Raw genomic sequence first — 16,052 nt, forward strand, 5'->3', positions numbered from 1 at the left:
TTTGAAATATCACAAATTCATCCCATTTTACACTGATCACAATTAGGGGAGGCAGTGGTCTGGGGATTGCAGTTTTAAACACTTTGACCGTCAGTCGAGAGTGCTTTTGACCAAAGAACCAAGAGAACAAAGAGCTGGCTGGTGACAATGATACTTGCCTTCTTTGCTGTCAACCCTGATTTAAGTCTTCTTTTATATCCAATTGACCTACGTGTACACTTTGGCCTGACTTCAACAAATTAGGGCCAGTGCATTAACAACTGACTACAGTAGGTTAAAGGAATTAAACTAGCGCAAGAGTAAACTAGTTAGTCTATAAAGTTCAAACAAATGGGTTTATTAATAGTTAATAAATAATTTACTAATGCTTTATGCATGTTTGCCTTTTCTCTGTGTCTTTTCTAGAATTTGTATGCCATACTCAGTAGTAGGGATGCAAATTTTAAGCAGTTTCTTTCATTGAGAGTCAGCTGTTTTAACAATCATTTTTCGGTTAATCATTAATACTATATAAAAGGAGACATAATATGCTCATTTTCAGGTTTATTTGGGGTTACTACTAGAATAGGTGTACATGCTTCAGTGCTCAAAAACAAACAAGAAAAATTTAACAACTCAACCAACAAAACCGACCCATATTGAGTCTACTAAATAACTAAAATGTCTGGATTAGGCAGCTTTTTCACAATCTGGCAACCCAAAAGTTGTTATTAGTGGCTCATAACTTTTCTAATTTGAATTTTTTCTAGATGTTTTCATTGAAGTGTTTTGAATGTTGACTTATAGTAAACAGAATATCACGAAAATGTCTAAATGTTGATGCTAAACTGAGCTTTTACACTCGCTTTTACAGTATCTAAACATTTCATTAGTGTCTTAAAACTTTATGATATGATTTAGCTAGTTAGTAGAAAACATGCTACCCTGCTGCTAAAGGATAAAAACAGTAAGATGAAGCTAAATAAGCTAACATTAGCCGCCTGTTCAGCCCTAATGTTCTACTGTACGATCTAACAGACAGTTTGACTAAATATTTACTATGACTCACATAATACAGGGAAACACTTGAGTGAAGTATATCTACCATAGGAGACATTTCTGTGCTGATGAAGACGACACGGCGATGCTGCTGTGAAGATGCTGTCCGTTAGTCAGAGCAGCTTCCTGTCTCCTAGGCAACAGATAATTCCAAAATAAGATGAATAAAATCATATAAAATAAGGCAGTGCATGAAATAACATTATGAAACCTCAAAACATGTCATCAATATTTAGATAAAAGATATAATGCGATGTTTAAGTATATAGTATAGTAAATACTACTATGTACAACCTTTTTTTCCAATATTTTCCATATTACAATATTACATATAGCCGATAATCAGGTCAACCCATTGTATACAGTGCATACATGTAAACATATTTTACTTTATTTGTACTCTTGATATTTGAAGGGGCACTATGTAGTTTTGGAGAAGAAATCCTAACTCAGACTTTTGATATTTATAAGGTAAAAATACAAACTCAGGAATATTCATTTTTTCCATAACTGAAAACAAGAGGAAAATAAGGTCCCCAGAACACTGTTTGAAGCTAGAAAGGTGGCAGGGTCCGCCAAATATAAACAAAGTAAAACAGTATGAAACTGTGTTGTCCTTTAAGGTCAGTTTGTTTATTCAGCTTATTCAGTCATGAAAACAAAGAGAGTTTGCATAAAAAAATCATTCAATGAAGATCTTTCTCTTCTGATAAAGATTTCTTTCCCAGAACTACATAGTGCACCTTTACGTAGTCTACATTTATTGCCAGAAAATTTGCTTCAACTAACTTTTGACACTAAAGTATATTAACGATACTTCAGATGAGATACTTTAACACTTTTGCTCAAGTACTATTCATATACAGGACTCACTTTAGGGGTCCAATTTATATTTAATAACATCACCAAATCATCGAGTGATAAGTCAAGAGCCTGGGGTTTTCTCTTCACATGTGTTTTGTGTGTGTGCTCCATCTAGTGGTTCATTTTCAACACTGCATCTGACTGTGTCTGGCCTCTATTTTCCAGGTAACTCAACTTCTTCTAACCCTTATGTAATGATACATGTCACAAAGGACCAGGAGCAGTAAATACTTAATTCCAGTGCACCCCACCTAAAAACAAAAACATCACGCTGCTGTTGGGAAACTAAAGATCTAAATATTACATATAAACAACATTTAAGAATTGTTTATATTTTCCCAGGAAGCCCTTAAGATCAAGTCAAGGACTGCTGGAAGAATCCAGGACATCAAATTGAATACCAGAGAGTGTGTCCACATGTATTCACTTGATCACTTGGATTGTTTTGAGGCACAGAACAGGCCCTGTACATTCATGTACATATTGATAAATGACACTTACAGGAGGATTACATGGATTTAGAATACATATTGATCAAAAAAGGCTGATAATGGTATGCCTATGTGTATATTGGTTTGATTAAAGCAAAGGTCTCAGTGATATATAATTATAAGTATGTGTGTGAGTCAACTGTTAGAAGTTTAAATGTTATTACTTTTTTAAATCAATTCAAATTTAAAAATATTTACTTGTCCAAATCATAGACTGTATAAGAAGAAGAGCAGTAGTGTGATTAGTCTGATAATACAGAGCAGGTTCTCTATCTACAGAGCAGTTAGGTGTCTGTAGACATGCAGGCATGAAATGTGAGGAATGAAAATCATGACCAGCATTCTCGAAATGGCCATACTGTAGTAACATGACGTGCCGTGCATTGCACCTAACAACTGTGCAGTCAGATTGTTGACTGTCTGCGCAGCGGATAGCCGCGGTTTTTTCCAAGGTTGTGCTTTTGGTTACTTACGGTAAGATGGACCCGCAGTGTCCACTAAAGGATCAGGTGATCCACTAACTACGAAGCAAAGGCTGACTGGGGAAAATGCAAAATGACATATAGCAAATGTCGGAGCATTATTCATTCACATTTTCGGCTCAGATTCGGACTTAAATCGCACCGCTGGAGCTCCAATGTGACGATGGCTCGTTAGGGCTGGCGGCGCAACTGCGATTTTTTTGATATTTTAATTTATGAAAAATCACATTCACAGACAAATATTGGTTTCAACATGGGGCTGTGCTACAGTTTGCGTCCCCGGCTCTTCGGGGACCTGAGCGGGTCTATCTCCAACGCTACCTCGGACTCGGACCAGCCTCCGGACGCCGCCGTGCCGACCCGCGCCGGGGGAGCTCGCCAGGAGGACACCGGGGGATGCGGGGAGAGCTCGTCGCTACGCGGCGGCGGCGGCCCGGTGCGCCCCGGGGACCCTGCCAGGCTCCCGGCCGGGGAGCACCGCCGTGGAGACACCGGTACCGACGGTGTGCTCATACAAAACGGAGGTGGCGGTGGTGGCGGAGGTGGCGGCGGTGGAGGAGGCAGCGGCAAGGGGACAGGGAAGGACCGCGGCCGACGCTTACAGCTGCTTCAAAAGACTAGCACCCAAAAGCAGAAAAACTGGGACAAATTGCTGGTGGAGGAGAAGGAGGCCGAGAAGGAGGCGAAGAAAGTCAGTAAGAATATTGACAGGGCGCTGAAGGAGCTCAAACGGGAGTATAAACAGACGCATCGGCTGCTGCTGCTCGGTAGGTTGTGTACCTCTGTGTTGTTGTTGTTGGACTGTTTTATTATTAGAAATACAAACGTAGGCTATTGGCCTTTTCACAAATTATGTCACTACTCTGCCGAGGCCTATTGCCACATCTGTTGGCTTGGCTGTGAAGACTACCCCCTGCGGCTGTCAATGACAAATGATGAAGATGGACGTGTAGACTCAATGGGCCTGCTGTCCTGTTACTCTTACATTTGGTGTTATAATGAATCTAGAAAAGCCAGTTAAACATAATGTAGGCTCTCAAAATGGACCAGTATACACACGTTTACAGAGACCACATAGCTTAAAAATAAGTATGGCATGGTATAGTGTAGTGTAGTGTAGTGTAGTGTAGTGTAGTGTAGTATAGTGTAGTGTAGTATAGTGTAGGAGTATGGCCTTTTGATTAACCATGGCATATGTACAATCATTCTTTTCAGTAAGTGTATATACAACAGTATAGTATAGTACAATATAGTGTAGTGTAGTAAAGTGTAGTATAGTATAGTGTAGTATAGTGTAGGAGTATAGCCTTTTGATTAACCATGGCATATGTAATTCTTTTCAGTAAGTGTATATACAACAGTATAGTATAGTACAATATAGTGTAGTGTAGTGTAGGAGTATAGCCTTTTGATTAATCATGGCATATGTACAGTCATTCTTTTCAGTAAGTGTATATACTAAAGTATAGTATAGTACAATATAGTATAGTGTAGTATAGTGTAGTGTAGTAGTACAGGCTTTTGATTAACTATGGCATATTTAGTCATTATTTTCAGTAAGTGTATATACTAGAGTATAGTATAGTACAGTGTAGTATAGTATATATTGCAGTAGAGTATAGTATAGTACAGTATAGTATAGTATAGTATAGTATACAGTGCAGTATAGTATAGTATAGTATAGTAAAGTATAGTATAGTATAGTATAGTATAGTACGGTATGGTATGGTATATGGTACAGTGACCTATGATGTAGTGTGACATCTGTCTTTTCAAGGGACTACAGATAAATAAAAAGGTTTTTGAATAACTGGGACAGTAACAGTCCGTAAATGTAGTATGGTGAAGTGTAGTGAAGTATTGTGGCCTGTTGTAGTACAATAGAATGGTGTATAGTGCTATAGGGAGTATAGCTAAAGAGACATTAGTATACAAAGATGTGTGGGGACAACTTAACTTTGGCTATTGGGCCATGTTTGCTCCAGTATAGTATAGTATAGTATAGTATAGTATAGTATAGTATAGTATAGTAAGGACTACAGATACATATAGGAATTACTGTGGGACATTAACAGTCAGTAAATGTATTGCAGTTGAGTATAGTGTAGTATAGTGGCCTGTAGTATTTCACTGTAAAATGTTGTCTAGTATAGTATAGTATAGTACAGTGGCCTGTGATGTACTGTGACAGATGTCTAGTTTAGGGACTACAGATAAATAAGTATAGTATAGTCTGGTGTTTGAATAATTGTGGCACATTTACAATAAGTAAATGAATCACATTTGAGTACAGTATAGTATAGTGGCCTGTAGTATAGTACAGAAGAATGTTAAATAGTAGTATTTAGAGTATAGCTCTGGCCTTCATATACAAGGATGTGTGGAGACTCAACTTTTGCTTTTGAGCCATGTTTGCTCTGAAAATTATTATAGTATAGTATAGTATTCTATTGAATATTATTGTGGCCTGTGGTGTAGTGTGACATCTGTCTAGTCAAGGGATTACAGATAAATAATAGCCTTTTGAATAACTGTGGCATTTTAACACTAAGTAAATGTAGTACAGTTGAGTATAGTGCAGTATAGTGGGTTGCAGTATAGTACAGTAGAATGTTAAATAGTGTAATATGTATAGTATAGTGTGTATATATATATATATATGTATATATATATATATATTATAGTACAGGCCTTAGTATAGTATAGTATAGCATGCCATCTGTCAATGGGACTAGAAATAAAAAATAGCTGTTTGAACATCTGATGCACATTTACAATAAGGATTGTACAGTATAGTAGATTGGAATGTAGTATACTGGCCTGTTATATAGTATAGTAGAGTGTTGCACTGTATAGTGTACTTTAGATTATAATGTAGTAGGCTATAGAGTAAAATTGTAGGTGTCCATGTGCCTTTACTCCTTCTAATGGCTGCAGCAAAATGGGCTTCGCTGCTGAGAAGATGAACTGATCAGCAAAGCATAACTATCTGATTCCAATTCTGATGATCAATTTGAAAAAACTGGGCACAAATTCCTCAGACGCTTTATGGTCATACTGCTATAAATAATCAATTTTAAGATATCAGTTAAGGCTCTCAGAACTTTATTTTTAGCACATTACATCAAAGTGCGTGATTATTATTAGATAAAACCTAAACCTATCTGACTCCTCCACAATAAAAGTATGTCGTAACCCTTATCAGTTTAATTGTGCCCATATAAATTACAGGGCAAGTATCAATTTTAGGTCATGCATTTTATTACCTCACCGGACTGACAGATTATATAATTTATCAGGAGACTTTCTAAATGTCGGTCAGCAGCATCCCAGTGTTGTCCCTTGAACAGTCAGTGTGTTTCTAGATGGAGGTGTTGTGTCACAGGCCAGACCTCTCTAATCCTGTTGCCTCACTCTGTAGGTTTGGATGTGTTTCACTCACTGCACACACATCCAGCAGCAATTTATAAATCCACTCTTAGTATTTGAAATCTCTGCTTTTGAGAATAGAAGTACAAACAGTTGAATTTTAGCCATGGTTTTCTTAGCTTTAGCTTTTAGGTTGTCTTATTTTACCACACATACAGGCTGGCACGGTACGAAAGTTTCAAAAAGGTCAGTGCTTAACTTTCAAAAGAGAAACTGTTGATCAGGAGCAGGAGCTTGAGTGTCATTACAGCTGCCCTGATGAGGAAACCAATGTTTAAAAGTAGAAACACTTTCAGTTTTGACAGTCACACACTTAATACCGTATTGCATGTATTTGCTTTACTTTAAACAGTGCAGTGCTTCGCTGCTCTATATAATAAATGACTACCAGTTTAATTTCCTGAGTAAACAGCTCTCAGTAATTACACACAGGAAGAAATGGCTCATCCTAATGAAGTCACACAGGGAAATGTCATACATTCTTCCATGAAAGCTGTACAGCAGAGTGTGCGACCCGTGTCACTTTGTCATTTCAGTGTGTCATTATGGTTTGGGCGGCTGTCCTCACCACTATAGAATCACAATTGTTTTCAGAGCTATCTGTCCTGGTGCGCCCGGGAGCCTCAGCACGAGCCACAGGCCACGTCTGGGTTTTCTTAAAGAGGCCTTCGGGACTTTATACCCTCCAGGTCTCCAGTAGGACTCTTGTTGCATGCCAGAGGACTGAGGTGGTTTGTGTTCCTCTGAAAGTGGACACCTTTCAAATAGTGTTACATTTCAAGGCAACGTATGCTCGCTAATCTGGGTCACTTTATCTGTTTGTATTTGCTGCAGGTATTTAGTTGAATAATGATAGCCATAAGGAAGTGTTGTTTATCCTTAAGGGGCTGCCATGTTCAGCTTGTGCCGGAGCTGGAACACATCAGTTTCGGTCATAACAGTTACTTAAGTTTTGTAATGTTTGATGCAATCATCGGTTACGTATCTTACAGTATATGACACAAGTTATCATTTAGACATTTTTATAAAATGCCTGTTAATTTTCATAAAAAAGTCTCATATTGTTCAGCTTTAAGTTTGTTTTTTGTTGTTAAAATACAGAACGGTTCCAGTTCAGAAATGACAAAAACCTCTTTTTTTTTAATTGATGCTTTGAAAATGTACTACAGTTAGTTTAGATTACATTTCTGACAGGACCGTTTATCCAATGCACAAACATAACCTGCTCTAAATCAGATTAGGTGCAGTTAATTTGCTAAATTGAAGCTTCATAAATCAGATGTTTCATAGTGGCCTGATTGACCTTTTTTACAACTATGTAAGGTTTTTCTTTTTTGCTCTTTTATGTAAGTTGGGTTGTGCATAAAAAAGAATAATGTTTATTTTAGAGCTGAAACAATGAGACGATTTAAAGATTGGTCCATATGTAGGAAATTAATTACCCAGGAAGTATTTTGATAATCTTTTAATCGATTAAGTCATTTTAAAGCAAAAATGCTAGCTTCTCAAATGTAAATATTTTTACTATTTCTTTACTTCTCTTTTGGGCTCTAGGAGATTGTGACCGTTGTCTGACATTTTATAGACCCAACAAACAATCAATTTATGGAGAAAATACCAGCATTTATAATAAAAATAATCATGAGTTAATGCCCTAATTTAATGGTATAATAGAAATGAATTGTAGGCTAATGTTTCTGAATAGTCCCAGTGGCTGACCAGGCCGGTTTATGTTAATCCAAATACATCAGACTGAAGTCAGGTACATAGGAGTGCAGCGGTGTACAGTTTTACGCAGGGCTCAACAATATGCACAAGAAATCATTGAAATTATTTTGACAGATATTGAGATTGTGCTATGAGTCACAATTTTACTGAGGATGGTGAACTGAACTGAAAAATATAAAATCATGTGTCTTTTGCTGTGGTCTGTACCCAGTGATGGAATGTAACTAAATACTTTAACTCAAGTACTATACTTCATATCGTCTTTAGGTACATGTACTTTACTTGATTATTTTAATTTTCTGCTTCTTATACTTCCACTCCTCAACATTCTGGAGGCAAATATTGTACTTTTAACTCCACTACATTTGCTTGATAACTTTAGTCACTCGTAACTTTTCAGATTACATGCTGCATCAGAGCCAAAGTAGCTCATTTTTAATTGATTTGTTTTCATTGGTAACTGGATAAACAAAAAAAGATTCAGGTAATCAGAAAAATGCTGAATATCAGACCTGATAATCAGTCAACTCATTGCATACAGTATTTTACAGAACATACTGGACATAAATATTTGTATAATTGACTTTTACTTGTAATAATTATGATGCCTAAGTACATTTAATATCAGATACTTTTACTCAAGTATGACTTTGAAGTACTTTTTTACAACACTGTCTGTACCAAACAGGCACGTCCCTGTACATCTGGAGAATATGATTTGTAGGCTGGGTTATCTCTGTAGCACACAATGCTTCATTTATTATGGTATGCTGTGACATATTTTTAGCTTTATCAAAAAATTGCAGTTACCGTGATTTGGATATTGCACTTGGCCTTACTGCAGTTTTGATATAACTTAGATCAGCTGTTTAGCCCTAGCCTAAGTGAATTCTACCGTATTAGTGTCACCACAAAAATTTGTTAAATAATTCTTTTTTGTGTTTTTGAATGAATACTGTGAAACTTTGATATTTTCTCTGACAGTTACTGCACTGTGAAAACTTCAAAGTGTTGCAACCCTGCAAGTACATGATGTATTTTTTTGTTTCAGACACGAAATGTATCAAAAGAATTCAACTTAATATGGACACAATCCTATTTGAAGGCAACATTAGTTCAAAACTGCCTGTAAAAATACAAAAAAACCCCTCATTATTAAACATGTTTAACCAGGAGGACAACTCAGAAAATCCTTTAATAGAGTTCCTCTAGACTTTATACTGCAGTACATGAACACAGGAATACACTGATGGGAACTGGAAGGCGAGTTCCTATTATTTCTTGGAAAGGAAGTCGCTTTATTGTTAGGTCTCTTGGATCAGATTCTGTAGAGGCCCGTGATAATATCTCTTACAGCTTTCCTAGATGTCCTTAACTGGCCGTTTCATAATATCTCAGCCTTATCACCCTGCATGAGCCTGAACAACAGGCTGCTAGCAATGTAGCATGCTCGACAGAAAACAAAACGAGGCAGGCAGGCAGGCAGACAGGCAGGCCAATGAATAGCTTGTTGGAAGTCACTGATTGTTGTGTTTTGTCAGTTTTTTTTGTGCTGCATGTGAAGCCATATTTTGGAAAAGCTTACTCATCCACAGAAGCACACAGTGGGACTTACAGCCCCGTCGGCCCTCCCCTCTGAATACAAGTAGAGTCAGGTGAACTTTGCTTCTCTCTAAATGGGTTTTATCATTGACCATTGCTGAACTTTGCTACTGACTGAGTTCTAAGTTAACGTTATGCCCGACACGAAGTACTGGAGTTTGAATTATTGTCATATTTATGATACTGATAGCACGGCGGCAATGTGAGTTGTCTTGATCCTTGTATCAGCTGAATCAAAGTGAACCACCCCACACCAGAAGGACATTGGACTCTGTTTGTTCTTTAGCTTTTGCTTACTGTATAATTTCCACTTTATCAAGAGCCTCTGTCCCTGAAGAGAGTGCTATAAAGTTCTTTCTGGCTTCATAAAAAAGTCTGGGAGGCTAATTTTAGCTGGATATCATTTGGATGTGTGCCCTGTTTTTACAGTACGTGCTTCAGTTACAGTCACTGCTACTATATAAGTGTAGAACTTTTATACGTAGAAAAGAGCTCTTTTAAGTGTCAGATTTACAGCTCACAGGCAGTTATAATCTAAAGCCCATGTATTTAACTATATTTAATATATTTAAGTGCAGTAGTTTTGCGGAGCCTCTGTTATATTTCCAAAATGAATCGGTGATTAGCAGCTATTTTAAACGGTCTAACACGACTTGAACTCCAAACCACCATCAACGTTGTTTCCATTTTGCAGCACAGGTTCACTATCAGTCTGAAAATAGTAAAAACATCTTTGTCAGAGTTTACTTGTAGTAGAGTATTTTTAGATTGTTGCACTGCTTTGTTTACGTAAGCGAAGGATCTGAAAACTTTTCCCAACGCTGCACACGCACACACACTAACAAGAGACATTAATTATGAACGTTAACAGCTACTATTCCTTGAAAATATCATAATGATGGTTTTAAGATCCCCTCCAGATGTGTTTGACACAGAAATAATCTGCTGTTTGATATAGTTTTGACCACAAAAAAAGAAGTTACAGTTCTTATTTCAAGATGGTGTCAGGATGATCCAATTCAATATCCATATTGACTGTCATAATTCAGTCATCGGATATCTGATCCAGATTCCATAGTCTGATTAATTGACTGTCAGTTTAACATTGCACTCTTGAAATTCTTGTATTAATTTGAACTCATATATTCATATTTACTTACTTGTAGTTGACAATGCGTTGCTGTGCAGTTGATTTGTTGTTGCCATAGCATTTTGCTGCCATACACTTGTTTTTATCAGACGCATACTAAACCTACAGTTCGAATATACTGTGTTTTATTGCTTTTTGATAAGACGTGCTATGTGGTATGTACTACGGCCTTGTGTACCTGAATGGGATCAGAACTGAAAATAAGTGGGACAGCGCATCTCTATTTCAAGTTTAACTGCTGGACAGAAGATGTCTCCTACTTCACTTAAAAGTAGGGCTGCACGGGGCACCCTGTAGTTCAGTTGGTAGGGCATGTGCCCTACCAACATGTACAGAGGCTGTTTCCTCACTGCAGCAGCCAAGGGTTTGACTCCGACCTGCGACTGCATGTCATCCCCTTTCTCTCTGTTTTTTTCTGTTTTTTGTTTCCTGTCACTCTTTGGCTGTTCTGTCCAATAAAGCCATGAAAAAGGCCCAAATAATTTACAAAAAAAAGTAGGGGCCGCAAAAAATCATATCACGGTTATTTTGACAGATATTATGATCAAGAAATGATTAGCGACGATTAGTAAGAATGACCATTTTTGCACCACAATTTTCATTTTCATTGAAAAACTACTAAAATCATGATGATGTGACATTTGTTGGGGTCTATACCAAACAAACAGTGTAGTAAAAGTACCCAAAAGTCACAACAGAGTAAAAGTAAAGATACTGTGTTAAAGTATGACTTTGTTAAAAGTGAAATTTAAATTCCAATGACAAAAAAGTAATTTGTGCACCTTTTATTTATTTATTTATATTTTTTTCTACCTCTGCATTGATTTATTTGAAAAATCTTGAGGTTTTGGTTACAAAGACATTTCTCAAGACACAACATTCACGTCAAGTGACACAGTGCATTGTTACATGATGATCCACAGCTGTGCTGGAGGTGTGTTCACAATTATATGCAGCAGCTCACCAAATCAAGATCATCATGAGTTAGCAAAGTTACACTAGAGATACCAGTCTTTAATACCTGACAACAAGGAGAACATTTTTCACTTTTAGTATTATATAGAAATAAAGGGTTCAGTCTGTATCATATAGATTCCCTAAAGGGCTCCTACAGCTCTTTAGTTATCCAGGTGTATATATATGCAAATACCGAAACACATTTTCAAAAAGACCACCATGGAAAACAAAAACAAAAGAGAAAAATATGCATAATACCACTAACAGTGAAAATCACCCAAAGTCTTCTATCTGATATCTGGTATATAATGTATTCAAGTATCAAAAGTTATTTTCTGGAAATAAATGTTCTTATGCATTGAAGTAAAAGTAAATTCTAAATGTATTTATACCTATGCATACTGTATACTTTGGGTTGATCGACTATTGGCCTGGTTGATCATCAGATCTGTTATTCAGCATTTTTCTGATGATCAGAATCAGTTTTTCTTGTTAAATCTAATAAATTTTAAAAAAGAGGCCCTACTTTGGCTCTGATGCAGCATGCAAACTGCAAATTAACTAGAAACTACAGTTCTAAAATATATGTAGCAGAGAAAAAGTACAATATTTCCCTCCAGAAAATGGTGGAGTGGAAGTATAAAGTAGTATAAAATGAGAATACTCAAGTTCAAATTCAAGTTCAAGTAAATTATATGTAAGTACAGTATTTGAGTACAATAACTGCACACAAACATGTTTTCTTACACCTGGAGAACAAGATTTGTAGGTCAGGGCATCTCCGCAGCACAACAGTACACAATTAATGGTGCAACCCTACCTAAGAGTCTCAGTGTGTGTTAATGTATGAAACTAATTATAATGTCACAAATGGGGCTCAAATGTGCGTGTAGTGAACTCAGATTTAAGGTGAGCACAGAGAACCTTTCAGCCAAAGTGAAACTTAAACATCCAAGTGAAGAAACACATTTCAGAGTGAAGGGGATAAACAGAAATGTGCAGATTTTACCAGCTAAACATAAATAGATGAGGACGATGATTTATAAAAGAAAACCTGACTGTGGATCATTTATCTGGAGCTGACAGTATTCTCAGCATGTATGTGCGTTGCTGCCTCTAACCACTAGAGAGTGATGTGGGCCAGTCACTTGTTTTGACCTTGCTTTCAGAGGCGGGGAGAGAGGAGCATTTTTTTTCTTTTCCTCTCTGGTGAGGGTGGGGAGGGTGGTGCTGGTCACATTTTCACACCACTATAGGTGAACTCAGGGTTCATAGTTGAGATTTGCATGCTGCACAACTTTGTTGCACTTATGTCACTACTTGAACCGAGTATTTGCATTGTGTTTACATAATGGTGACAATAACAGCACGGTCCTTGTTAAATGTTACACAGATAATCATTCATGGGGGCCTCGTGCTCTTTGAATGATCTGTGAGCATTTGAAGTACAATCCTACAGTACAGTTGTAATAGTTTTTTTGTCTTGAATGCACAATGTCGTGTTATAAGTTTCACCAGTTGCCCTTGAATAAAAGGACTTCCTTTCTCACACATGCAAACACATCATAAGGAAACTACCCTTACCTGCAAGTGACACAGCGGTAGCCTACATGTAAAGTGCACTGTTGGTTAGCAAGAAGTCAAACCATGACAAACCCACACCCCCATTTTGGTCGAGTGAAGAGGAAGCCACAGCGAGTTAATCATAAATGTCAGACAATGTTCCCAACACAACAAAAGCATAACATGTACCACCAGTGTAGTAATTGTGAGGCCTCTTTTTTTAACATAATCAATATCAATCAATGTGTACATAGTTTAAATTAAGGAGAATTGATTTGTCTCTCACTATACAGTAGGTGTACACAAATAACACTCTCCCAGATGAAAGGTCTCTAGACAAATCCTTCACACTGTGATGGTCTCTACTTCAGTGTTGATTTATTTTGTAATCTGTGGCAGGTGAACATTTATGAAAAAAGCTGTCACTAGAAGTGTTGGCAGTGAGCAATTATTTATTTTATTGGCAAATTTGGGACATACCATATGTGTGAAACAAGTATATTGTTTCCCCAACAGAAACTCACTAGAACGTGGAGTATTTTGTAAACCATAACACAGGGCTGCACGATACTGGAAAAAACTGACATTGCCTTATTTTGGTTTTCAGCGAGATATATATATTGAGATGTAAAAAAAAAAAAAATCAGGGATTTTCACCACATAACTTCCATAGCTCCATATTTTTTGTATCAAGCATCAAAAAAGTGCTCGATTTATCTTATTTGACTTTGCTCATCCAGGCTGTTGCAAATGAGCACATTACGATGTCGATGCTGACACTATATATTGTGCAGTCTTATCATGACATCATGTTACTTGTGTTTTTATTGCCTAAAGTATTACAATTATATTTTTGGACTAAACATTAGGACTTATTGAGATGGTATTCTTGTGGCAGGTTTGATGATGACTTTAACATGAGCTAATAAAAAAAAAACACCCTGAAAAGTATCACTATATACTTATTACAGTAAGATGATATACTGTATATATCTAATGATTTTGCTATGATATAGCTGATTGTATCTTTATTGTGATATGAGACTATATATCATCTTAGATTTCGGATATCCTTATATCGTGATATGGCATAAGTGTTGTCTTTTCCTGGTTTTAAAGCAACTTCAGTGAGAGTGTAGGATCACAGCGTTACATACATGTTTACTTCAACATACAAGTTTCGAACACATAACATTGTTTGATGTAATGAATTTTGTTTGTAGTTGGCACCTACATTACGTCTGACAAACTGCTTCAGAGCTGGGATTTGTATTTACAACGTATCTCAATATACCCTAGAAATGTCTTAATATTACTTTAAGGGCATGTTGCCGAGATCTATTTTCCTGTTCTGGACAGTTTGCATGATGCGTACACTATAGCAATCGTTTCCAAACTTTTGTTCAGGATGTTATATTCTAGTTAGTGTCCATCAGTTGTTCACTACTTTTCACGATGCATTGTGGGATACTTTGAGTCAATTACATAGGGCATATTAATTCACACAACACTACAAAATTGTAAACTCGCTATATAGTCCACAAAATAGTAAGTAGTGATTGATTTTTTGAACACTATGTCTATTTGCCACCACTTGTCACTGTTTTTATTGTCTACAAGTTATGACCAGCAGTCCAACCAATGTGTGATTCTTCTATCTTAGCTTTTATTTTGAAATTATTTTTTTTTGAGGCTAGAAGAGGTAAAATGGTCCTGAATTCACACAAAAAGGACAAAGACTAGAAGAAAGTCTCAAAAGGAACTAGTTATGTTTTTCTTTTTTCTGATCTTGTTAATTATTTATGAATTTATCACATGAGCCTTCAGCAAAGGTTTCGAGCCCCAGGTTGGGAATCTTTGGTCTGTAGGATAATTTAATGGACGTCAAATGAGCCTAACGTAGACACACAGTAGGTGACGTTTACTTTGTGTTCATTTACTGCCTTTACTGCAGTGGGGGAAGAAGTACTCATATCCTTTACTCAAGTAAAAGTCCCAATACAACAGAGTGAAGAATACTCCATTACATGTAAAAGTATTGCATTTCAATAGTCAGAAAAATGTCCGCAAAGTATAAGTATATACAGTATGTCTCACGTTAAAGTACTCATAAACCAGAGCTACTCCTGTCAGTCATATTGTTGTATGTCATATTACTAGATTTTAAGCATCATGTTTCGTAAACTCATATCATGTTTTGTGTTTAAAATTTTCATCTTTAATGTCAGAATTTACATAATCTGTCAAATAAATGGAGTGGAGTAACAAGTACAGTATTTCCCTCTAAATTGTACTGAAGAGGAAGTATTAACCAGCATAAAATTCCATAAAATTAGGAAAATCAGGAAAAGTACAAGTACCTGAAAATGATACTTGTGTACTTAAATACATGGCCTATTTCTACTACTGCTTTATTTGACAAAAAGAAATTGCAATTATGCAAATGTGAAGTGAGTGATATTACTACTTCAACTTAATGGTGGCGTACGTATTCGTATAGGTATAAAGGAGAAATACTGCTCTATAAAAATACTCCATTATAAGTAAAAGCCTTGCATTTACACTATTATGTATTACATTACTGATGCATTAATGTGTATGAGCTAGTTTGAACTTAATCCTCAACACTGCATCATATTTATGTGTAAAAAACAATCTGCAATGTAACTAAAGCTGTCAGATAAATGAAGTTAAGTAAAAGGTACATAAATGTCTCTGAATTATAGTGGAGTGGAAGTATAAACTAGC

The 16,052-nt window shown here is 36.5% G+C and overlaps 1 protein-coding gene across 1 annotated transcript in view; it reads left to right on the forward strand.

The window, feature by feature from the left end:
- Positions 1-2,942: 2,942 nt before the first annotated feature.
- LOC141017372 (guanine nucleotide-binding protein G(olf) subunit alpha) overlaps positions 2,943-16,052 on the forward strand; it is a 54,651-nt gene continuing 41,541 nt past the window's right edge. The window contains exon 1 of the mRNA XM_073492063.1: positions 2,943-3,642. Coding sequence (XP_073348164.1) covers positions 3,129-3,642 — 514 coding nt within the window. The 5' untranslated portion in view covers positions 2,943-3,128. The remainder of the gene's footprint in view (positions 3,643-16,052) is intronic.

This window comes from Pagrus major, chromosome 21 (assembly GCF_040436345.1).
Source record: "Pagrus major chromosome 21, Pma_NU_1.0".
In the NCBI taxonomy this organism is placed as follows: domain Eukaryota; kingdom Metazoa; phylum Chordata; class Actinopteri; order Spariformes; family Sparidae; genus Pagrus; species Pagrus major.